The sequence below is a fragment of the Rana temporaria genome, chromosome 3, assembly GCF_905171775.1.
Source record: "Rana temporaria chromosome 3, aRanTem1.1, whole genome shotgun sequence".
NCBI classification, from domain to species: domain Eukaryota; kingdom Metazoa; phylum Chordata; class Amphibia; order Anura; family Ranidae; genus Rana; species Rana temporaria.
In genome coordinates this window covers 46,765,790-46,791,996 of record NC_053491.1, presented here as the reverse complement: position 1 = coordinate 46,791,996, position 26,207 = coordinate 46,765,790, and the positions used below count along the sequence as shown (strand labels likewise).

Here is a 26,207-nt window from a genome sequence, read left to right as displayed (position 1 = left end):
GTAGTTTATTGAGAAATCCACCCCCAATTTATCAGCTAAGCCCATCATTATTAAATATGGCCTCTTCTATAGGCATCCGCCCCTCATACGCTTTAATCAACATTATATCCACCCCTTGCAGAGTTGCACGAGTATCGGAGCGTGCGGGAGCGAGTGGCACAAAGTCGTCTGCGAGCAGGCACCGTGTACCGCTGTTCATGTTCGGCGCCTTTCAGCGGCTCCGTACTGCGCTAGCGTTGCGCCTGCGCAGTACAGGGCAGGCATTATTCGACAGGGGACCTTTCTCGTCACAACACCAGTGACTGACAGTCAGGGCCGGCCCTATGATGGGACCGGGTGGTACCATGGGTACCAGGCAGCACTTTTAGGGGGGCAGCATACTGATGCCCGCCAGCCCGTTCCGCCAGCTCCTCTACCCAAATAAAATTGATGTCCTTTTTTCCCCACAAATAGAGCTTTCTTTTGGTGATATTTGATCACCTTTGCGTTTTTTTTTGTGTGCTATAAATATATATATTTTTTAACTTTTTGCTATAATAAATATCCCCAAAATTTAGAAAAATAAACAATTTTCTTCAGTTTAGGCCAATATGTATTCTTCTACATATTTTTGGTACCAAAAAAAAACACAATTAGCGTACATTGATTAGTTTGCGCAAAAGACATTGTGGCCGCCGGCAATTCACAGGTCCCTTTATACTCCTGCATACATGTATAGAGCCATGGCAGGTCCTTTTATGCGCCTATATGCATGTATAGAGCCATGACAGGTCCTCTTTATACTCCTATATACTTTTATAGAGCCATGGCAGGTCCTCTTTATATTCCTTTACATGTAAAGAGTCTCGACAGGTCCTCTATATACATGTATAGAGCCATGACAGGTTCTCTTTATACATCTATAGAGCCATGACAGGCCCTTGTTATACTCCTTTATACATGTATAGAGCCATGTCAAGTACTCTTTATAGTCCTATATACATTTATAGAGCCATGACAGGTCCTCTTGATATCCCTTTACATGTATAGAGCAATGACAGGTCCTCTTTATACTCCTTTATACATGTATAGAGCCATGACGGGTCCCCTTTAGTTATCATGATATAAAATAATGAATGTGGAGGCCTTTTGGTTGGCGTGATTTTTTTTCTGGGGGGGGGGGGCAGCATTTCATTCTTGGTCCCAGGCAGCACAATGTCTTGGGCCGGCACTGCTGACAGTCACTGCTCTTTGCCCTGGGCAGACCAAGAACTGTGATCGCTAAGTTCTTTGTCTTAGAGGGACAGCTGCAGCATTACACCAATGCTGCAGCATTTTTCATTTTTTTTTACATACCTCAAACTTCTCCTTTAAATCAAGAACATCATTGTTCCGATTTTTGAAAGAAGACTAATGAATGTAAAAAAGGTTTAACAAACTTATATTTACACAAGAATTGCTGACCTGAAACTAGCAGCCGGGTTCATATTGTGCAATAACAAAGTGGGTGGTTAGCAGACTGCAAACTTCAATAACCTTCTAGCATACCGTTCCATTACTAATGCAAGGTGGAACACTCTGCTGGCTACACTTCTGCTCAAGGCAGTCTAAGCCTTTGCTGTAGCATGTTATTGGCCTTGGGATACGGAAGGAGGGATGTAAATGTGACTGGGTAATATTGTCCCAATTACTGAGGGATCATTAAGAATGCAGCACAGTGCACACATATTATATTCACCAAGATTACTTTGTACTCATAGGCCCGGATTCATGTAGATAAGCGGATCTTTAGATCCGCTAGATCTACTTGTTTTACGATCCGCCGGTGCAATTTAGCGAGGCTAGTGCATGATTCATAAAGCACTTACCTCGCAAATTGCACCGTCAGATCCTAACTCCCCCCGGCGGAATGCAAATTCCGCGGCTAGGGGGAGTGTACAATTTAAATCAGGCGCGTTCCCGCGCCGATTTAACTGCGCATGCGCCGCCGGCGAAAAAGCCCAGTGCGCATGCTCCAAATGACGTCGCTAGGATGTCATTTTTTTCGGCGGCTAGGTTACTTACGGCCATCCGTATTCCCGACGGACTTACACAAACGACGTAACAAATTTAAAACTCGGCGCGGGAACGTCGACCATACTTAACATTAGCTACATTTAGCAGGGGTAGCTATCCGCCGGAAAAAGCCGAACGCAAACGACTTTGAAAAAGAGCGACGGGTGGGCGTACGGACGTGAATCGGCGGTTCTCCTCATTTACATATGTGACGTGTAAAAAAAAGCAACGACACCTAGCGGCCGGCGGGAGATTACAGCCTAAGATTCGACTGGTGTAAGTCACTTACACCAGTCGGATCTAAGGGAGATCTATGCGGAACTGATTCTTATGAATCAGTCGCATAGCTCCGACCGTGGGATCTCACAGATCCGACCGTCGGCTCTCACAGATACGACGGCGGATCAGGAGATCCGCCGTCGTATCTCTTGATGAATCTGCCCCATATTGTCTTGTTATGAAACTTCTAAACATCACACATATACATACTTCGATGAGACGCCTCCGGTTTAATCTCAATGGCAGTCCTGCTCCATGATTCCTTCTCTACTTGGGACATACGATCTCGGGTTAACTGGTAGGACTCATCAGTAGCACACACGGTTATCTTGTCTTGTATCGTGCCAATACAGCTGAGATGCTTCTCTCCAGTCCTAAAAAAAAAAAAAAAAAGAATAAAATGTCTGTGTAAAGTTTGTGTAAAGGCCCATACACACGATCGGATTTTCTGACAACAATGGTCCGACGGATGTGTTTTATCGGACATTTCGACAGTCTGTATGCTCCATCGGAGAATTATTGCCGTAATTTCAGACAACAAATGTTGGCTGTGCATGCTCTCAAAACATGTGTTTCGTCGGATTATCCGATCGTGTGTACTAAAATCCAAAGTATAAATACGCATGCTCCGAACCAATGCTAAACATCAGACAACAATAGCAGAAGTCACCCAAAGGGTGGCGGTAAAGAGCCGAAAAACCACATGGTTTGGCTGAAAATGTTCTGCCGTCTGTATGCAGAACAAGTTCACGGCCAACGCCCTTCGGACCAAAATCCACAGAAAAGTCTGATGGAAGTCCAATCGTGTGTATGAGGCTTTAAGCCCCATACACACGGATGGACTTTTTGACAACAAATGAGCAGGTTTTCAAAAAAATCCAACCGTGTGTACGCCTTATCGGACAAACTTTTTTGGTTTTCATCAGGCAAAAGTTTGCTCTGCAAACGGCAACAAAAGTCCTACGGTGCAAAGTCCTATCGTGTGTACAGAAGTCCATCGGACTTTTGTCCAAAGTACAAACACGTATGCTCAGTCAGAACCAATGTTAAAATCAACCAACAATCGCAGAAGTTGACCAAAGGGTGGCGGTAAAGAGCATAAAAGAGCTGAAAAAACACGTGATTTTGGCGAAAGATTGCTGAAAAATTCCTGCCGTCTGTATGCATACCAAGTTCACGGCCAACGCCCTTCAAACAAAAATCCACGGAAAAGTTTGTTTGAAGTCTGAACGTGTGTATGATGCTTTATACTGACAATCAATAAAAGCTTTGCATCAGAATTACGCTCAAGGGGCAGGATTCAGATACATTGGAGTATCTTTCGGCGCGGCGTAAGGTATCTCAGATACGTTATGCCGCCGTAAATTAGGGCGCAAGTTCCGTATTTAGAAAGATTTTGCGCCCTTAGTTACGGCGGCGTAACGTATGAGGTCCGGCATAAGCCCGCCTAATTCAAATGTGGGCGTGTTTTATTTAAATTCACTGTGACCCCACGTATTTGACGTATTTTACGAACGGCGCATGCGCCGTTTGTGAAAAAATCCCAGTGCGCATGCTCGAAATTACGCCGCAAATCGTCATTGCTTTAGACGTCAACGTAACTTACGTACAGCCCTATTCGTGAACGACTTACGCAAACAACGTAAAATTTTCAAAATTAGACGCGGGAACGACGTCCATACTTAAAATAGGATACCCCTCATATAGCAGGGGTAACTTTACGCCGGAAAAAGCCTAACGTAAACGACGTAAAAAAAATGTGCCGGGCGGATGTACGTTTCTGAATCTGCGTAAATACCTAATTTGCATATTCATTGCGGAAATATACGGAAGCGCCACCTAGCAGCCAGCGTAAATATGCAGCCTAATATACGACAGTGTAAGACACTTACGCCGGTCGGATCTTAGGGAAATTCTGGCGTATCTTGCTTTCTGAATACAGAAAGAAGATACGCCGGCACTTCGTAGCACTTACGCGGCGTATCAATAGATACGCCGGCGTAAAGGCTATCTGAATCCGGGCCCTGGTGTTTTGTGTGCTATATGAAGCCAGTAGCAGACCTTCACAAACAGGTTCTCTTTTATCTGGGATTAATACATTCAAGAAGCATGGACTTTGCTTTGTGCACTGGTCCAAATCATTTGGTGGAGGGGGAATATGGTGTGTGGTTGTTCTTCAGGGGTTGGGCTTGGCCCCTTAGTTCCAATGAAGGGAAATCTAAAGGCCCATACACACGATCAGACTTTCCATCGGACTGAAATCCAAAGTACAAAGACGCATGTTAAGAACCAATGCTAAACATCAGACAACAATAGCAGAAGTTGCCCAAAGGGTGGCGGTAAAGAGCTGAAAAATAACATGATTTGGTGAATGTTGGCTAAAAAATTTCTACAGTGTGTATGCAGAACAAGTTCACGGCCAACGCCATTCGGACCAAAATCCACGGAAAAGTCTGATGGAACTCCGATTGTGTGTACGAGGCTTTAAGGTGTCAGCAAGACATTTTGGACAATTTCATACTCCCAAGTTTGTGGGAACAGTTTGGGGATGACCCCTTCCTGTTCCAACATGACTGCACACCAGTGCACAAAACAAGGTCCATAAAGATATGGATGAGCGAGTTTGGGGTGGAGGAACTTGACTGGCCTGTCCTGCACAGAGTCTTGACCTCAACCCAATAGAACACCTGATGGATTAGAGTGGAAACTGCGAGCCAGGCCTTCCCATTCAACATCAATGCCTGACCTTTACAAATGTACTTCTGGAAGAATGGTCAAATGTTCCCATAGACACACTCCTAAACCTTGTGGACAGCCTTTCCAGAAGAGTTGATACTGTTATAGCTGCAAAGGGTGGGCCAACTTAATATTGAGCCCTGTGGACTAAGACTGGGATGCCATTAAAGTTCATGTGCGTGTAAAAGCAAGTGTCCCAATACTTTTGACAATATAGTGTATTATACTGTATACAGTATCTCACAAAAGTGAGTACACCCCTCACATTTTTGTAAATATTTTATTATATCTTTTCATGTGACAACACTGAAGAAATTATACTTTGCTACAATGTAAAGTAGTGAGTATACAGCTTGTATAACAGTGTCTAAACCGCTGGCAACAAAAGTGAGTACACCGCTAAGTGAAAATGTCCAAATTGGGCCCAATGTGTCAATATTTTGCGCAGCTACCATTATTTTCCAGCACTGCCTTAACCCTCTTGGGCATGGAGTTCACCAGAGATTCACAGGTTGCCACTGAAGTCCTCTTCCCCTCCTCCATGATGACATCACAGAGCTGGTGGATGTTAGAGACTTTGCGCTCCTCCACCTTCTATTTGAGGATGTCCCACAGATGCTCAATAGGGTTTAGGTCTGGAGACATGCTTAGTCGGTCCATCACCTTTACCCTCAGCTTCTTCAGCAAGGCAGTGGTCATCTTGGAGGTGTTTGGGGTCCTTATCATGTTGGAATATTGCCCTGTGGTCCAGTCCCCGAAGGGAGTGGATCATGCTCTGCTTCAATATGTCAAAATACATGTTGGTATTCATGGTTCCCTCAATGAACTGTAGTTCCCCAGTGCCGGCAGCACTCATGCAGCCCCAGACCGGGACACTCCCACCACCATGCTTCACTGTAGGCAAGACACACTTGTCTTTGTGCTGCTCACCTGGTTGCCGCCACGCACACTTGACACTATCTGAGCCAAATACGTTTATCTTGATCTCATCAGACCACAGGACATGGTTCCAGTAACCCATGTCCTTAGTCTGCTTGTCTTCAGCAAACTGGTTGCCGGCTTTCTTGGGCATCATCTTTAGAAGAGGCTTCCTTCTGGGATGACAGCCATGCAGACCTATTTGATGCAGTGTGCTGCGTATGGTCTGAGCACTGACAGGCTGACCCCCACCCCTTCAACCTCTGCAGCAATGCTTGGAAAAAAGAAATGTTCCTGGACTGCCGCACTCTGATAGGCGATTTATTGAAACAAATAAACAAAGGATAAAATCCAAAGCTGTATAACATCCAAAAAATCATGCAATACTGCAATCAATGGTAAAAAGTTGACATAGGGGAAATGGCTATGACTAAGCATCTATCCATGATGTGAAACATGTTAGCTTTTTTGTTCCCTATGTCCTCTTTTTACCATTGATTGCAGTGTTGCATGATTTTTTGGATGTTATACAGCTTTGGATTTTATCCTTTGTTTATTTGTTTCAACAAATCGCCTATCAGAGTGCGGCAGTCCAGGAACATTTCTTTTTTCCACGGATCAGCGCAGAGTCTGCACCTGTCAGTACTACAGGGCGGGAGCCCAGTATAGGTCGCAGGGCTTGGAGCGGTACTCTTTTCCTCTGCAGCAATGCTGGCAGCACTCATACATCTATTTCCCAAAGACAACCTCTGGATATGACGCTGAGCACGTGCTCTCAACTTCTTTGGTCGACCATGGCGAGGCCTGTTCTGAGTGGAACCTGTGCTATTAAACTGCTGTATGGTCTTGGCCACCGTGCTGCAGCTCAATTTCAGGGTCTTGACAATCTTCTTATAGCCTAGGCCATCTTTATATAGAGAAACAATTCTTTTTTTTTCAGATCCTCAGAGAGTTCTTTGCCATGAGGTGCCATGATGAATCTCCAGTGACCAGTATGAGAGAGTGAGAGTGATAAAACCAAATTTAACACACCTGCTCCCCATTCACACCTGAGACCTTGTAACACTAACTAGTCACATGACACCGGGGAGGGAAAATGGCTAATTGGGCCCAATTTGGACATGTTTCCTTAGGGGTGTACTCACTTTTGTTGCCAGTGGTTTAGACATTAATGGCTGTGTGTTGAGTTATTTTGAGGGGACAGCAAATTTACACTGTTATACAAGCTGTACACTCACTACTTTACATCGTAGCAAAGTGTCATTTCTTCAGTGTTGTCACATGAAAAGATAGAATAAAATATTTACAATTTATTTTTTTTAAATAATATTTTTTTTTTTAAATAAAATTGTAAAAAAATAAATAAGTAAATAAATAAAATGACTTACACAGTCCATGCCTCATCAGTGCCACCTATCAGTGCCCATCAGTGCTGCATATCAGTGCCACCGTCTCATGATAGTATCAGTAATCAATATCAGTAATCGGTATCAGTACTTGTGCTTTTTTCTTAACCTTAGGGGCCAGTTCACACCACAAAAATGTACTCCAGATCCATTCCACATGTATTTGTATGCGTTCCGGTGCGTTTTTGATGCATTTCTGGATGTATTCTAGGTGCTTTTTTTTTTTTTCTTCATTTTCTTTTTTCATTATACTAGAGTTCAGTGCGTTTTCCATGCATTTTTAATGCATTCCAGTGCGTTTTGGATGCGTTTTACAGCGTTCCAGAACAGTCCAGTGCAGGAAAATGTTCTACTTTTTTTTCTGGAACTGGAACACACTGGAACTGCAAGCACTGGTGTGAACTATGCAATTGAAAACCATAAATCAACCATATAACCTACTTTCCATGCGTTTTTTTTGATGCAGAAAAAAAAACACACATTGGACAGTCGCATGCGGTGTGAACTGGCCCTAAATAAGGACATGTGTGTTTCAGTGCGATTTTGGTGCGTTTAGGTGAGTTCAGGTGCGTTCCAGTGCGTTTTGCAGTGTTCCAGTAAAGTTCAGTGTAGGAAAAATGCAGCATGTTCTGCTTTTTTTTCTGGAACTGGAACGCACTGGTGTGAACTATGCCATTGAACACCATATAACCTACTTTCCATGCATTTTTGATGCAGAAAAAAAAAAACGCCCTAAGGCCTGAAAGTACTTTTTGCATTCATTTTGGAGATTTGCACTACAGAGCGTGTTCCATAGGAAACTATATTAAATGGACGGTAGTGCAAATTTGAAAAATGCAAAAAGCACTAAAAATGTATAGGTGTGAATCAGGCCTTAAAGGGGTTACCTTAGTGCAGTCCTTCTTCACTTACCTTATCCTTCGATTTTGCTTTTAAATGTCCTTATTTCTTCTGAGAAATCCTCACTTCCTATTCTTCTGTCTGTAACTCCACACAGTAATGTGAGGCTTTCTTCCTGGTGTGGAGAAAGCCTCTTGAGGGGGGAGGGGGCGAGCAGGAGTGTCAGGACGCCCACTAACACACAGCTCCTTTCTCTATCTGTAAAGTAGAGAGTGTCCTGACACTCCTGCTCGCCCCCTCCCCCCTCAAGAGGCTTTCTCCACACCAGGTAGAAAGCCTTAAATTACTGTGTGGAGTTACAGACAAAGGAACAGGAAGTGAGCATTTCTCAGAAGAAATAAGGACATTTAAAAGCAAAATGGAAGGATGAGGTAAGTGAAGGAGGACTGCACTAAGGTAAAAGAAGCTATTTAGGGAATTTTTTTTTTACCTTTACAACCCCTTTAACTCCCCTGGCGGTAATCCCGAGTCTGGCTTGGGGTAAGATTTCTTTACCAAAAGCGGTATCCCCGAGCCAGACTCGGGCTCGCCTCGCAGCAGCCACAGACAAAGTTACTTACCTTGTCCCTGGATCCTGCGATGCATCTCCAATGTGTGAGCGAGCAGCGTCCTCGCTCGATTCACACAGTGTCCCTGTGTGCCGCCGATCTCCGTTCCCTGCGACGTTACGACTCGCGGGGGCGGAGAACGGCGCCAAATTCAAAAAAGTAAATAAACACATTACATACAATATACTGTAATCTTATGATTACAGTACTGTATGTAAAAAATACACACCCCCCTTGTCCCTAGTGGTCTGCCCAGTGCCCTACATGTACTTTCAAATTTCAGTGTTTTTGATTTAATTCAATTTTTGAATAATTTTTATTATAATTACATTATTATTTGTTATAATTATTTATAGTTATTTATTATATTATAATTTATGATTTTGTTTTTCAAACTTTATCATACCCAGGATGTCTACTAGACTCTTGTTTGGACAGATTTAAGTGAGTTATTCCTAAGAATTACAGGCCTACAATGTAAAACGCCAAATTTCCTTGCAAAATAATGGTACCGCTTTCAGCACCTAAAATCTGAAATAATCATACCGCCAGGGAGGTTAAAGATGATTGGTTTCCATGCAGAGCTGCACCAGATTTAGCACTCTACAGTTTTAGGCCAGGTTGCAGTTTGCATATTCTAGGTGCATTTTGCATTTTTCAATACATGTTTTTGATCCCTTTAAGCCTATGGAACCAAAAAAAATGAAAAAAGCCCCTGGTCCTTTCCATAAAATGCACAGATGTGAACAGGACACATAGAAAACCATATTAAATGGACTGTAGTGTTTCTGCAAAACTGAAAATGCACTAAAAAATGCATAGGTATCATCCAGGCATTAGTAAATCAGCCCCAGTATTTTGTAGCTGAATTCAAACAACAGTATTTGACTAAGCACATGTCTTAATCTTCCTGTTTTGTGAGATTTTACCAGACTGACAAAGAATAAATAATGAATGTACTCACCAGGTGGTGCCTTGTCTTATGCACTCAAAGCTTGACTGGGGTTTATCCTTAATCTCCCTGGATAGGTAGAAGGCAAAGACCCGCACTCTGTCATCAGAGCCTGAGACCGGAGAGGGAATCTTGATATACTGTTGGTTATAAGAAAAGTGTTAAAATTGAAAATGATTACATTTCCTGTGCAATTTTTAATAAGGTCAACAATGCAAACAGCCTTCTCTTAACAGGAAAAGGCTACTTGGGCAAATGCCAATTCTGTATGGGTGTGCACCAGTCATTGGGTGTTTAACCGGTTCCCGACCGGCTCACGCAGATATACTGCGGCAGAGTGGCTCTCCTGGGAAAAATCCCGTACATATACGGCTAAGCCCAGGAGAGCCACCAGAGGGCGCGCATGCCTGCTGCACAGTGGGGGAACCCGATGCGCGTGGCCGGCGAGCGCGATCGCCCCCGGCCAAATGCGATCGTGTGCACGAGCAGCAGCGCGGGGTAAACACACAAATCCCTGTGCTGAGAGAAGACAGATCGTGTGTTTCTACAAAGTGGATCTGTCATCGTTTCCAGTTAGTCCCATCCCCCCACAGTTAGAACCATAAGTGTGCGCTGCCTATTGCATTAGGGTGTGCACCCCAAAGCTCAAACACGCACGCCTCAGCTGCACTGGACAGTGAATGAATGGGAAGTGCTCTGTGCTGAGCGGCTTTTTGTTCATTCACAAATTAAAGCATAGTAACCACTGTTTGCAATGCTTCAGTTATGAATGTATGCCATGAGTGAGTGTGTTCACTGTGTTTATTTAGAAAAGGAAGGGGTCAGTAAATAACATTGACTAGCCCTTCCCTTCTCTCTATCCTGAAACATCTCCAGTAGCAGCTGGGGGGAGAAGAGAGGAGGAAAGCCAGCAGCACTGAAGATGGGGGGGCGCGCAACACAGAGGGAAGCCAGGACAGTAGGGGCAATTGGCACAACACGTAGTGATTATGGTGTGCCCAGGCACACCCCCTATGGTTAGAACACACAATAGGGAACACAGTTAACCCCTTGATTGCCCCCCTAGTGTTAACTAACCCCTTCCCTGCCAGTGACAGCACACGTTTAAGAGATATTTACAGTACCTATAGGCAAGCCTTATTATAGGCTTACCTATAGGTACAACTTCCGCATTGTGGGGTATACAACCACTTTAATACTGCTTTAACCATAATTTAGTTCTGTAAACAGAATTTTTACATCAAAGAAGGAAAAGGAAAGCCTAGAAAATGTTAAAAGGAACCTAAAGCACCACCTGACTCAAAGAAGGATACAAATGATAATAATATGCAATATAACATATTTACGGGACTAAAATATAATATTTGTAATCAGTCTTGGTCATAATAAATAAAGTACGTACAAAATTACTATGAATCTCCTTTTCAATAACAAAGATATATGATATGATATCTTTGGTAAGCTGACAGCTGTTCTCTATTGTAGGATAACTGAAGAATATAAGAACCTGCTAAACAACCTTTACATGTTAATAATAAAGAAAAGAGATGAGATTTAGTGGATGAATTCCCAGACCTCCCTGCAACAGAAGAATCCATTGAGGTAGATGGTGGCGCTCCCAAAGGACATACAATGCAGCTGTTTACGCTCTAATACTGATGCAAACTTCAATTGTGACATCAGCTGGTCTGTCATCGTTATGCAGTTCTATTTTTTTTTTTTTTATATTTCATTCATTTATTTTTAACTTGCATAAATATATTTTGAAAAAAGCATGGAATTGGCGTTCTAATAAAATGGTGGAAAACGAGGGTAGGATTGTTTGTTTGCTCAGGTGAACCTTCCGTGTGAAAGTGTTGAAAACTGTTATGAATCTCCTTTGGGGGCCGCCTTGGATAACCCAACAATTAGGCAACAAAACCACCAGGGCCCTCAATCTGTAAACAGAGGGGCACAAGGGAGATCACAATTAGAATGACAAGAGCCTCAGGGGAGGGGTTCATGTGAAAGAGAAAATCATGGGCTTCACAAGGAGAGCTTAGGCTGAATCACGTTGTCGACTCAAAACTCATTCAGTCAAGTTGGATTAAATCACCATCAACAGCTAATAAATAGCTGGATTTACAGGTATTCTCCAATATCAGTTTTGAACAAGTACCTATGAATCACCCATTGGCTCAAATTCCTGGCAGGAGGTTTTGTCTCTTCCCATTCACAAGACTGCAATAAAGGCACCACGTTCTGACACCACTCTCCGACACCACTCTCCGACACCACTCTCCGACACCACTCTCCGACACCACTCTCCGACACCACTCTCCGACACCACGCTCCGACACCACGCTCCGACACCACTCTCCGACACCACTCTCTGACACCACTCTCTGACACCACTCTCTGACACCACTCTCTGACACCAGTCTCTGACACCAGTCTCTGACACCACTCTCCGACACCACTCTCCGACACCACTCTCCGACACCACTCTCCCCCACCACTCTCCCCCACCACTCTCCCCCACCACTCTCCGACACCACTCTCCGACACCACTCTCTGACACCACTCTCTGACACCACTCTCTAAGGCCTCGTACACACGACCAAGCTTCTCGGCAAAAAACAGCAAGAAACTTGCTGGGAGATTTTTTTTTGCCAAGGAAAACGGTCGTGTGTACATTTTCGTCGAGGAAACTGTCGAGAAACTCGACGAGCCAAAAAGAGAGCATGTTCTCTATTTCCTTGACGGGAATAGAGAAAATTGGCTTGTCGAGTTTCTCGACGGCTTCACAAGGAACTCGACGAGCAAAACGATGTGTTTCGCCCGTCGAGTTTCTCGGTCGTGTGTACGAGGCCTGACACCACTCTCTGACACCACTCTCTGACACCTGAGTTTCTATGATTTCTGTCTAAAGGGGTTTGGCTCAGGTATCCCCAAAGTCATGATGTCATTCAACAACTCTGCAACCATTGAATTGTTGGGGGGGGGGGGGGGGGTTGACTTTTAATAAAATGTCCAAATGTAACACAAAGCATAGGTATGAGTTTACTTATTTTATTTATTTATTATTAAGTTTATTTATTATTAAGTTTATTTATATATATATTATTTTATTATTTATTTATTATTAAGGTTTATTTATTATTACGTTTATTTATATATTCATTTATTATTCATTTATTTATTTATTATTAAGGTTTATCTATTATTACGTTTATTTATTATTACGTTTATTTATATATTAATTTATTATTAATTAATTAATTTATTATTACGGTTTATTTATTATTACGTTTTAGGTGTAGAACGTGGTTCAGAAATCTTTTTATTCAATTTTATGACAGCCAAAATATTTTACACATATTTAAATAAGAGCTGTTTGTATGGCAGCTTCAAATACATTCACCATCTTACATTTGACCATTACTGCATCTTGCACCTTCTGGGCATTGGAATATGATTGAACCTTTTATAATTGAAAGAATACAACAGAATAGGGGGTGTACCATCGTCCTAGTATTCTAATATAAATTGAGGGGTTTCAGGGATTCCCCACAAACCCTGAAGCTCCGACAGAAACAGATGGGCGGGGAGGACTATACTGGTACTATATATATTGGTTGAAAACAACCAGAATAATTCACATTGTGTAAATTTAGAAAAATGTATTCACATAGAAACATCAAAAACAAGGTAAAAAATACATAACATTAAAATACAATACAAAAACACACTTGACCACAATCAGGTCACCGGTCGTGCAATCCCTTCCATTGAAAAGGGGGGGAGTATCGGTGAAGGAATTGAAGTCATGAGACAGGCAGTCTCTAGTCTCAACTAGTTTCACAAATTTTGTTTTCGCTTCGTCAGGAGACAGTCTAAAGGCACAGCGTCCTCTGACCCCAAGAAGGTCCAAAGCAGACAGTGGGTGAATAACTCACACGTAGACACGTAGGCTGGGTCCCAGGACATGTGTATTATCATACACAAACAAGTACCAGCGCTGCTACCAGCAGGAGATTGGTAACTGACTCATTACCTGTGTTGCACATACCTGAATGTACCTGTCCTTCAGGTTCAATCACCCATACCACTTGAGCAATCCCACTCAACGGGACCTTTGTGTCCTGGGACCCCCACTCTCCTTATCTTGTTATGCTCGTTAGGGCACATAGGTCCGTTCCAAGAATCTATCTTGGCATACGTGTGAGTTATTCACCCACTGTCTGCTTTGGACCTTCTTGGGGTCAGAGGACGCTGTGCCTTTAGACTGTCTCCTGACGAAGCGAAAACAAAATTCGCGAAACTAGTTGAGACTAGAGACTGCCTGTCTCATGACTTCAATTCCTTCACCGATACTCCCCCCCTTTTCAATGGAAGGGATTGCACGACCGGTGACCTGAATCTGGTCAAGTGTGTTTTTGTATTGTATTTTAATGTTATGTATTTTTTACCTTGTTTTTGATGTTTCTATGTGAATACATTTTTCTAAATTTACCCAATGTGAATTATTCTGGTTGTTTTCAACCAATATATATAGTACCGGTATATTCCTCCCCGCCCATCTTTTTCTGTCGGAGCTTCAGGGTTTGTGGGGAATCCCTGAAACCCCTCACCATCTGGGCATTGAAAATTATCCACTTTACCCCCTTTCATGACCAGGCCATATTTTTCGATACGGCACTGCGTTAGAATTGCCTGGTCGAGCGACACTGTACCCAAATATTTTTTTTTGTCCTTATTCCCCCACAAATAGAACTTTCTTTTGGTGGGATTTAAACACCTATGCGGTTTTTATTTTTTGCGTATATAAACAAAAAAATACAGACAATTACTTTCTGCTATAAAGCATACCCAATAAAAAAATAAAAAAATCGAATCTCTTCATCAATTTAGGCCAATTTTTTTTCTGCTACATATTTTGGGTAAGAAATAAGCGTATATTGATTGGTCTGCACAAAAGTTAAAGCGTCTAACAAACAATGAGATTTTTTTTTTTACTAGTAATGGCGGCGATTAGCGACTTATAGCGGGACTGCGATATTGCGGCGGAAAAATCGGACACCTAACTGACACTTTTCACATCTTTTTTGGGGACCCGTGACACTAATACAGTGATCAGTGCTAAAAAATCTGCACGATCACTGTACTAATGAGACTGTCAGGAAAGGGGTTAACATCACAGGCGTTTAAAGTGTTAACCGTGTGCCTAGGTTGTGTTTACTCACTGTGGGGGAGGTGCTTTGACTAGGGGAAGGCAAAGATCTGTGTTCCTGCTTTGTAGAACACAGGATCAGTACCTTCCCTCCTGACAGAACGACAATCTGCCTTGTTTACATGTTCAACAGTTAAAATGAAAAAATATATGTGTGCAAGGCCCCAAAAGATTCGCACAAGCTTTTATTTATGGCATGTTTTTTGCGTGTTTCCAGGCGTCACGCATAGGGCAGCCTATTCAACAGGCTGCCCTAAATGGGAAGCTCCAGAATCTTTTTGGGCATGGAACGTCGCACAGTTTCTCTGAGTGTTTTGGCACATTTGTCACGCGGTAAAACATGCATTTGCTAACCGTGTTTGGGGTGCCATTAACAATTTGTACTTCTACTGCAGGGTGCACAATGATTATTTCTATTACTCGGTTTCCCCTGTTCATAAAATAATACATTTGATTAATTGCTCTCAAAAAGCTCCACTTTTGTACCAACAAGAACGTAGGCATGGACACCATTCGGCTTTGGGTCCCATAGCCTTTTTACAAAGGTATGTCTACCCCAGGCCCGTTGCGTCAAGGCAAGCAAACCAAGCACGGTACGGTACGGTGTGGGGGGGGGGGGGCTGTAAAAAGAACATCGGGAGGGAGATGGGGGGGAGTTAAAAGAACATGGGGGGAGTAAAAAAAAACATGTGGGGGGGAGTAAAAAAACATGGGGGGGGGGAGTAAATAGAACATAGGGAGGGGGGAGTAAGAAGGACACTTAAACTTAAAGGCCCGGATTTACATACATTGGCGCATATTTATGCCGGCGTAGCGTATCTAATATACGCTACGCCGATGTCGCGCAGAGAGGCAAGCACCGAATTCACAAAGCACTTGCCTCCCAAACTGCGCTGTTCCCTCGGCGTAAGCCGTCGTAGGTGTAAGTGGGCGTGAGCCATGTTAATAAGGCGTGACCCCATGCAAATGCTGGGCAGAGTGCCAGACAAGTACTTAAAACGAACGGCGCATGCGCCGTCCCGTGGACGTATTCCAGTGCGCATGCGCACAATCACGTCGAAACAACTGGCTAACATACGTCGATTCACTGCCTACGGTGTGAACGTAACCTACGCCCAGCCCTATTCACGTACTACGTAAACGACGTAAAATACGACGGCTTGTGTTCCCTGGTCCATACCTTTGCATGGGTTGTGCCTCATAGATGGGGAATAACTTTACGCCGGACGTACGACTTACGCAAACCGCGTATATTATGCGCCGGGCGCAAGTACGTTCGTGAATCGGCGTATCTCCCTCATTTGCATATGTGCATAGAAAATCAATAGGAGCGGCAAATGCGCCCAGCGTAAATATGCGCCCACGATACGACGGCGTAGGCAAGTTACGTCGGTTGTAGGAAGCCTATTTTTAGGCGTATCTCAGATTGTGGGCACGGCGCATATATACGACGGCGCATAGTTACACTTACGCGGCGTATCTCGAGATACGTTGGCGTAAGTGCTTCGTGAATCCGGGCCAAACTGTATCACTATGCTGTGGTTCCTGTAGGCTTTGCAGGCTTTGTAGGCTTTGCGTGTGGGGGGGGGGGGGGTTGGGGGGGCCTCCATGTCTATTTTGCTTGGGGCCCCCAAATTCCTTCAAACGGCCCTGGTATTCCCGCAGTGTGGGATCAAAAAATTACTTCTAAAATTAGGTCCTATTGTAAATAATTGGGCTGCTTTTCTTTACTTAACCATACTCTTTTCCTAGCTATGAAATGGGTAAACTGGCTTGTAATGTAGATTAATGGGTACATTCAATTTCATACTTCTCACTATGCAAATAGTCTTCAGATAAGTCTAATGGTGTTTGTATGTGAAAAGGTGCGTTCATGCAGCTGAAGTCAAGATTACGCTGCAGTTTGCTCTGTAACGGCAACTATGGTATTTGTATATTAAATGAACACAGAGGAAGAGAAATATAAAGAACGTATCACTGGTTATAGTTGATGGAAGATGATAGCACCCATCTGTGATGATAATTCGCTCTTACCAGAATGTACCAGTCTGTAAATGATCACTACTATACCATACAGAAATGTACTTTGGTCAGCAGCCTGTAAAACTCAACGGGAGGCTGAAAGAGGCGGCAGATGAACGGAACATTGATTTAGACCCCCTTCACACTAGCGGTAAAGCGCCGCTTTTCACCAAATTTTTTTTTGTATGTTTTTATTGAAATTCTATTGAAATTTCAAGGTAAAAGAACAGTACAATACAGAGCCTATTAGGCATACCCAGGCTCGGTCACACACAAAACTAAAAAAATTAAAATTATAATAAAACAACTAAAGTACTATACGCTCAACCACCTGTGTAGATTATCTAAAGTATTCTTCTATTTCCACAGGTACGCTACAGAGCTAACTGTAATTATTTATGAAATTAAATGAGGTACACTTACACATTCCCATAATTATTGACGAGTAACTCAAGGAAGCCTATACAGCGGAACCTTGGATTACGAGCAAAATCCATTCCAGGAGAATGCCCGTAATCCAAAGTACTTGCATATCAAAGCGAATTTCCCTATTGAAGTCAATGGAAACGGCTTCAATGGCTTGCAATACCGCATGCGACCAGAGGCGGAGCGGGGGGGGCACCAGAGAGCCTCAGAAACGGGCGGAAAGGCCTGAGGACAGTTCGGCTGACCTTGGCAAACCTCGTTAATACTCCGTACACAAGCCTTTCTAAGGTTTGGGGGTTATTTACGAAAAGGCAAATCCACTTTGCACTACAAGTGCAAACTACAAGTGCAAAGTGCACTTGGAAGTGCAGTCACTGTAAATCTGAGGGGTAGATCTGAAATGAGGGGGGAAGCTCTGCTAATTTTATTATCCAATCATGTGCAAGCTAAAATTATGTTTTTTATTTTTCTTGTATGTCCCCCTCGGATCTACAGCGACTGCACTTCCAAGTGCACTTTGTACTTGTAGTTTGCACTTGTAGTGCAAAGTGGATTTGCCTTTAGTAAATAACCCCCAATGTCTCTTCTTCCAATGTGGCCCAGGAAGGTCAAAAAATTGGACACCCCTGAGCTATACCAGGCCCTGGATGAATGAGAACCTTCACAGATATTTATCCCTAGTTCCCACACAGAGGGATGTCCTGTATGTGGACAGGGTAGAGTCCAATGTTTTCAACAAATGCACCAGAAAGTTTACCAACTATGATGGCTTGGATGAAACTAAAGCAGGCCATAGATGGTGGATAGAAAAATCCTTCCCACTGAGACCTTGTAACCCGACAGCAGGGATTCTTCACTAACATAATACACTGATCAGCTGCTGCAGCAACTGACTGAGAAACATTTTCCAACATGCCTGTTGCACTGAAAGAAGTCAATCATTAGATTAATTTCTGTCAAGCAGGAGCAGCCATACATGAATCTAAATTTGGCCATTTCCTGCTGAACTGCGAATTTCAATCCATCTATGGTCAGCTTAAAGAGGAGCTCCAGGCTTCCCCAAAAAAATAAGTCAGCAGCTACAAATTCTGTAACTGCTGATTTTTAACATAAGGACACTTACCTGTCCAGGGATCCAGCAATGTCCTCACCCAAGCTGATTCTTCAATTGGCTTCGGGTGCAGGCGCTGGCATCTCAAGTAAGGGAAACAGGCAGTAAAGCTGCGGTTTCCTACTGCGCATTTTCATGTCACACTGCATCTTGTGAATGGTCTCGTAGTCTTCTGGGGCCTGTAGTGTGTCTCAGAAAACTTGGGGGGGGGGGGGGATTTCTGGCTCAGATCGCTGCATCGCATCTGACGGGAAGTGGGAGCGGGTACCTGTCAAAACCAAGTACCCGCTCCCCCCCCCAAAGTGTCAAATTTGGCAGTGGAGGGGCAGTATGCAAAAAAGCGGAACTTCCCTTGAAGTTCCACTTTAAGTATTCTTCTAGGTACAAGGCAAATTTTATTTTTTAAACCTAGAAGCAAACAGATTCATTCATGGAACATGTGGAGAGGGGGGTGAAAAGAGAGTCGGCAGGTAGGCGACAGATAGAGAAGGTTGGTTCCATTTTGAAAAACAAAATGCAAAGATATCCTGGTTTAGCATCTATTTTCATACATCCCTTCATAAACCATGTCTTACATCTGTGTTCATTATGCAGTGACCTGAGCGAAAGTGGGAGCGGGTACCTGTCAAAACCAGGCACCTGCTCCCCCCCCCCCCCCCAAAAGGGCCAAATTTGGCAGTGGAGGGGGCAGGATGCAAACAAGCGAAACTTCCCTTTGGTTGAATTTCCACTTTAAGTACTCTTCTAGGTACAAGACCAGTTTTCTTTTTTAAACCTAGAAGCAAACAGACCCATTCATGGAACATATGGAGAGGGGGGGGGGGTGTCAAAAGAGCAGGCAGGTGGGCGACAGACAGAGAAGGTTGGTTCCATTTTGAAAAACAAAATGCGGAAATATCCTGGTTTAGCATCTATTTTCATACATCCCTTCTTTAGGTAAAACATGTCTTACACCTGTGTTCATTATGCAGTGAAGAAGGTAATCCTATTTGCCTTGACAGCCTTCCTTCCGTGCACAACGCAAATCCATGGTGGTGATGCTAGCAGCCAGGAAATAAAGGGTTAATCACCCAGCCTTTACATACAAGTCACAGCAGCGATAGATGCATTAAGTCCATGTGATCACGCCTCAACAGGCCTCAAGCCTGGGGCTTTTTATTCTATCCTGAGCTTTATCCCGGTGTTCAAGCTGCAACACGTTCTCCTGGAATACATGAGCTTGGTGGCTCTAGATATGCTGGTCTAAGTACAGGTGTTTAAATAATTTCTCTCCCTTTAGATTTCTGACTGACACAGAATACACTAAGCTTGTTAAATGGTTATACAGCCAAGTGTGACTCTACTCATGTGGTTGGCTTACACAAGGTCTGCACTCCTTTTAACGAAACCACACATAAGATCCCCACTCACTCTGCAAATCATAGGAAGCAGGGCCGATCCTAGGCAGGGTGCGTGGGGTGCTCTGCACCCAGGCGCTGCAGAGGTGGGGGCGCCGAAGCTCCAAAGTGCTCACCTCCCTCCTCTTTGTCTGTGTCCAGAGGTGGAGCGTAGCAGGTGTTGCGGTTCCCCATCCCGCTTGCTCTCTCCGCTGGCAACTGACAAGAGCGCATACCTCCCGCTGTCCCCAGAATCCGGGTAGGGTACCGCAGCGGAGCCTAGTACCAGAACACGTTCCGGTACTAGGCTCCACTAACCAATTCTGTCCGGTGCGCGTGGAGCAGTCTCCTGTCTGCCCCGCCCCCTCTGCGTGTGTCGGCTCTTCTCCCATAGGCGGTGTGATGAGAGGCTTCTGGGTTGGCCCACTCCCAGAAATGCTCTCCGAGTGCCACCCTCCTAGTAACCAAAGATGCCACGTATGCCCCACCCCCCCTGTAATGTGCTTCTGCTACCAGCGCGCCCGAGCTACAGGGATCTATTGGACAGGTACTGGTCTATGGGGACACCTGCTGTGGGGGGGTTCTGATGGGGGACACCTGCTGGGGGGGGGGGGCTCTGATGGGGGACTCCTGCTGGTTGGGCTCTGTTGGGGGTACACTTGCTGGGGGGCTCTGATGGGGGACACCTGCTGTGCGGGGCTCTGATGGGGGACACCTGCTGGGGGGGACACTAATGACGACGTCTTAGGGGAGCATCTCTGTGTTTGAGTCGTAGCCATAGAAACATTTGTAAAGGGGAGGGGTTAATAAGATGACCACACCCATGTAGGGGCGCCAGCAATATTTCTGCACCCAGGCCCCTGTGACCCTAGGATCGGCTCTGATAGGAAGGTTGGATTAGGGGACAGGGGGGTCAGGCCAGTACAAAGGTCTCATGCATACTGGCCTTTTATCCCTCGTGCATGAGATCCCGGCATTTAGTGTGGACAGAAGGGGCTCCATCCAGCCCTGCTGTCAGCAGCCTTTAAAACTCAATGGGAGGCAGAAAAAGGCTGTAGCTGAACGGAACAGTGCATGAACTTACATTTACAGCAATATGCGCAGGAACGAATGCTTGGAACACAGACTAAGGCCTCGTACACACGACCGTTTTCCTCCGCAGAATCCATCAAGAAACTTGGTGGGAGAGCTTTTTTGCAGAGGAAACCGGTCGTGTGTACGTTTTTCATCGAGGAAACTGTCGAGGAACTCGACGAGCCAAAAAGAGAGCAAGTTCTCTATTTCCTCGACGGGAGTCTCAAATTGGCTCGTCGAGTTCCTCGTCGGGCTGGTTTCCGACGAGAAACTCGAACGTCTGTATGCTAAGAAACCCGCGCTTACTCAGATTAAAGTATGAGACGGGAGTAAAAGTAGCATTTGTAATGGAGATAACACATTTTTAAAGCTGTAACAGACTGAAAAGTGCAAATCGTCTCCGACCAAACTTTTATTTAACATGCAAACACATAATGCAAACGCAAACGCAAAAGCAGCCCCAAGAGTTGTGCCAGTGGAATCGAACTTCCCCTGCCGTTGTATGTGTTGTACATCACCGCGTTTGAGAACAAGGAGATTTTGTCTTGACAGTGTGTACGCAAAGCAAGCTTGTCGAGTTCCTCGACAAGCCTAACAAGGAACTCGACGAGGAAAATTATGTGTTTCGCACGACGAGTAACTCGGTCGTGTGTACGAGGCCTAGCTTATTTTCTGGACATTCGTTCGGGCACATACCCAGTAACACTCGATCTACGTTCCAGCCCAGACCAGCCACAGCAGCTTTCAGCCTCTCATAGAGTTCTATAGGCCGCCAACAGCAGAGCTGGATGGTGCACCTGTGCCTTCCACCTGCAACAAAACGTAGAGATTTTATGCACCGGGGCTAAATACCAATGTGTGCATGAGGCCGATTACATATTGAACATACTCCCTCATTCCCCCCAGAATGGGACATGCATTCAATGCTACCTTTACCCTGTGCAGACTGGTAATCACAGCACCAAGTATAAGGGAGCCATGTCACATCAAGTTTAATTGTTATTCAGAGAAAGGGAAAGAAAGTCAGTGCTGCTGACCAGGGGCCCCTACCCACTATCCTCCTTCACAAGAATGGCACAGGCTACACGCACATCTGTAACATGGAGAAACTCCGCCATCTTTGGTCAGTCACATTTTCCAGGCCTGAGGCTTACCTCCCGAAATAAGAAATATCCACACGTTTAAGGTTTTTACTGTAGCAGACAAATAATTAACAGTTCTTTACTGAATAAACCTTCACCTCTACCCTTTAATAACTGACACCCAAGGTTCTGCAGAGTGCAAATCTACATTAACAATGAATGGCTGCCCCATTCTTCCATAGTCCACACTGTAGGTCCCACATAAGTAGGTTCTCCGCCCGAGCTTGTTATGGGCCTGTCCTGAAGGGTTCTCTTCCTGAGGCTACAGGTTTATATTGCAGTATACCAACGGTAACCTCTTCCCATTACACTCAGTCCCCAGGCTCTTCCGCTCAATATTAAAAAAGGACAAACTAGCCCCACTCACTTTGTTCCCCCATGGGAGCGGTCTCCCTAAAAGGGGTACTAACCCGTTTACACGATTGGTAGATAAATAATTTTTTGACACCAACATGACAATGGATGCACAAATAGGGTCAGTAGTCAGCGGATCGCACCATCTGCTGCGCCTACTACGCAGACTCACCCCCTTTATCCCGAAAGAAGACATTGCAGTCGTGGTGGGAACAATTATCAATTCCAGACTTGACTATGCAAATGGCCTCTATCTCGGACTCCCCAAATACCAAATCACTCATCTGCAAGTCGTTCAAAATACGGCCGCTCGATTAGTGACCGGCAAAAAACCATGGGAATCAATCTCACCTTCACTGAGATCCCTTCATTGGTTGCCAGTAAAAGACAGAATCACTTTCAAGGCACTCTGCATAATGCATAAATGTATTCAATATCTATGCAAAAAAATAAAAGCTCACAATCCCAATCGCGTTCTGCGATCCACCAATCAAAATCTATTCCAGATACCCAAAGCCAGATACAAGTCCAAAGGAGATCGAAGATTTGCAGTCCAGGGACCTCGGCTGTGGAACGCTCTACCAACCACCATTTGATTGGAGTTGAACCACTTGGCCTTTAGGAGAAAGATTAAAACCCATCTCTTCTGAGGTCAAAGGGGTTTTTACTTATGCAATGGATACAGCGCCCAGAGGCGATTCAGTTAGCAAGTGTTGCGCTATATAAGTTTTTTCACTCACTCAGAGGTACAAAGCAAATATGCAAAAATATATTTTTTCCCAATAGTTCAGCTTTAAGATAACATCCACCGTTCCCAAGGGCCACCAATCAGTGCAGCACCATGGCACACCTTATGTGGTGCACTATAAGCACACAGAAATCTATCTCTACCATGAAAGGATTCGTTGGTTGGGTTTACCACCCATGCCAAAAATTTCTACACCTCCCCTACTGCTAATCATTTTTTGTACCATGTAGAACTTATCTTCACACCTTATCCTCCTTGTTATCTGTTGTACTAAAATAATTTCTAAACCTAACGTACGTACTCAACTAGAGGAATGAATATTAGCTTTGTGTCTCTTGTTTAAGCAATGTTAATCAGACCCAGATGGTATCTTAGTATTATCTTCTAACGTCCAATGTTGCGCATTAGTCCTTCCTGTGGAAGTTAAATAATATGTAATCTAAAAACGCACAATGCTGTATTATTGGTCCTGTATAGAGCCGCACCATGATGGACTTCAACACAGAAAAGGGAGGTGAATTGTGAAGAGAAGTGAACCTGACAGGATACTGTTGTGTAAAGCAAAGGGACATTAACTTTTATGGACTTCAAACCATTAAACGTTTTAAAGAATTCGATATAAATTGAGCTTCTCATGACTAGCAAAAATGTTTTTTCTTTAGAACCCTGAGGCCTCGTACACACGACCGTTTTCCTCGACAGAATCCATCAAGAAACTTGGTGGCAGTGCTTTGTTGACGAGGAAAACTGTTGTGTGTATGTTTTTAATTGAGAAAACTGTCGAGGAACTCGACGAGAAAAAAAGAGAACAAGTTCTCTTTTTTCTCAACGGGAGTCTCAATTTCCTCGTCGTGTTCCTCGTCGGGCTGGTTTTCGACGAGAAACACGATCGTGTGTATGCTTAGAAACCCGCGCATGCTCAGAATAAAGTATGAGACGGGAGCGCACCTTCGGTAAAAGTAGCGTTTGTAATGGAGATAGCACATTTTTCACGCTGTAACAGACTGAAAAGTGCAAATCGTCTCTTACCAAACTTTTACTTAACACGCAGTAACATGAGATTAGCAAAAGCAGCCCCGAGGGTTGTGCCAGTGGAATCGAACTTCCCCTGCTGTCGTACGTGTTGTACGTCACCGCGTTTAAGAATGACGAGATTTGGTCTTGACAGTGTGTACGCAAAGAAAGCTTGTCAAGTTTCTCGACAAGCCTAACAAGGAACTCATCGAGGAAAACGATGTTTAATTTAGTTCCTCGGTCGTGTGTACGAGGCCTTAGTTCATCTTCATAGACTATCGCTAACTGTACCGGACAACCTCTATCTCTGTAAAAACTAGATAGATATTAGCATAGCAGTTGGACCTATCGGATGATTTAGATCTGTGGTTGCAAAAAGAAAAGCTGCTGTCTGGGTGAGATTAAAGGTGTAAAGCTGGCCATAGATGGAGTAATTTTATTTCCTGCAATCACGGGTTGCAGGAAAAAAGAATTGTTTGATTCCCCTTTCATCACAGCCCATACATGGTTAGAATCTCGGCCAGTCCCTGCTGAACCAGTCGAGATTCGAACCATCTATGGCCCGCTGTAGTTTGCTATGGTAGGGCAAGGCTTAGAACCCCCAAGGTTTTATAGCTGTCTGTTGAAGGGAAATTTATGCGCCGGACAGAACAGGAAGTGACACACGTGCCCTTTAATCTCTGGCCTGGCCGCATCAAAACTGAGCAATAAATTTTCCCCAATAAGGGCACATTCAGCAATAACAACTTGCCAGAAAGCGAACCTTTACCTACTATACTGAAAACTAGAAAACAAAATTTGGCTAAACTTGGACTTTAAATTAGCAATCCAATTACATATTTGGCCTCGTACACACGACCGGTTTCCTCGGCAGAATCCATCAAGAAACTTGGTGGGAGATGTTTTTTGCCGATGAAACCGGTCGTGTGTAAATTTTTCAGCGAGGAAACTGTCGAGGAACTCGACGAGCCAAAAGAGAGCAAGTTCTCTTTTTCCTCGACGGGAATGGAGAAAATTGGCTCGTTGAGTTCCTCGACAGCCTAACAAGAACTCGACGAGGAAAACAATGTGTTTCGCCCGCCGAGTTCCTCAGTCGTGTGTTAGGCCCCGTACACACGGCCGAGGAACTCGACGTGCCAAACACATCGAGTTCCTCGGCCAGTTCAGCCCTGAAGCCGCCGAGGAGCTCGGCGGGCCGAGAGCTCCCATAGAACAACGAGGAAATAGAGAACATGTTCTCTATTTCCTCGTCGAGCTCCTCGTCGGCTTCCTCGGCGAAATTGTACACACGGCCGGGTTTCTCGGCAGAATTCAGCCAGAAACTCGGTCGGAAGCTGAATTCTGCCGAGGAAACTGGTCGTGTGTACGGGGCTTAAGAGGCCTCACAGTTAAAGGAAAACTATTTTCAAGGTTCAGGCAGCAGTCTTTTAAAGCAACCTTTCTCAACTTTTTTTTTACTGCTGAGGGAACCTTGAAGTAATTTTAAGGTCTCTGGGAACCCCTGCTAAAACCAAATAATTGGAAATCAGTGGGAAGAATGCTTCTTACATAGGTGGGCAATGGGAATAATGCTCCTTACATAGGTGGGCAATGGGAATAATGCTCCTTACATAGGTGGGCAGTGGGAATAATGCTCCTTACATAGGTGGGCAATGGGAATAATGCTCCTTACATAGGTGGGCAGTGGGAAAAATGCTTCTTACATAGGTTGGCAGTAGGAAGAATGCTCCTTACATAGGTGGGCAGTAGGAAGAATGCTGCTTACATAGGTGGGCAGTAGGAAGAATGTTCCTTACATAGATGGGCAGTGGGAGAAGAATGCTCCTTACATAGGTGGGCAGTAGGAATAATGTTCATTACATAGGTGGGCAGTAGGAATAATGTTCCTTACATAGGTGGGCAGTGGGAGAAGAATGCTCCTTACATAGGTGGGCAGTAGAAAGACTGCTCCTTAC

At 44.3% G+C, this 26,207-nt stretch overlaps 1 protein-coding gene across 1 annotated transcript in view; it reads right to left on the bottom strand.

Annotated features, from left to right (window-relative positions):
- ELL3 (elongation factor for RNA polymerase II 3) overlaps positions 1-26,207 on the bottom strand; it is a 198,607-nt gene that overhangs the window by 93,021 nt on the left and 79,379 nt on the right. Inside the window, exons 3-4 of the mRNA XM_040342500.1 lie at positions 9,786-9,913; positions 2,524-2,687 (exon numbers count right to left, since the gene is read on the bottom strand). Of these exons, the coding sequence (XP_040198434.1) occupies positions 2,524-2,687; positions 9,786-9,913 (292 nt within the window). The remainder of the gene's footprint in view (positions 1-2,523; positions 2,688-9,785; positions 9,914-26,207) is intronic.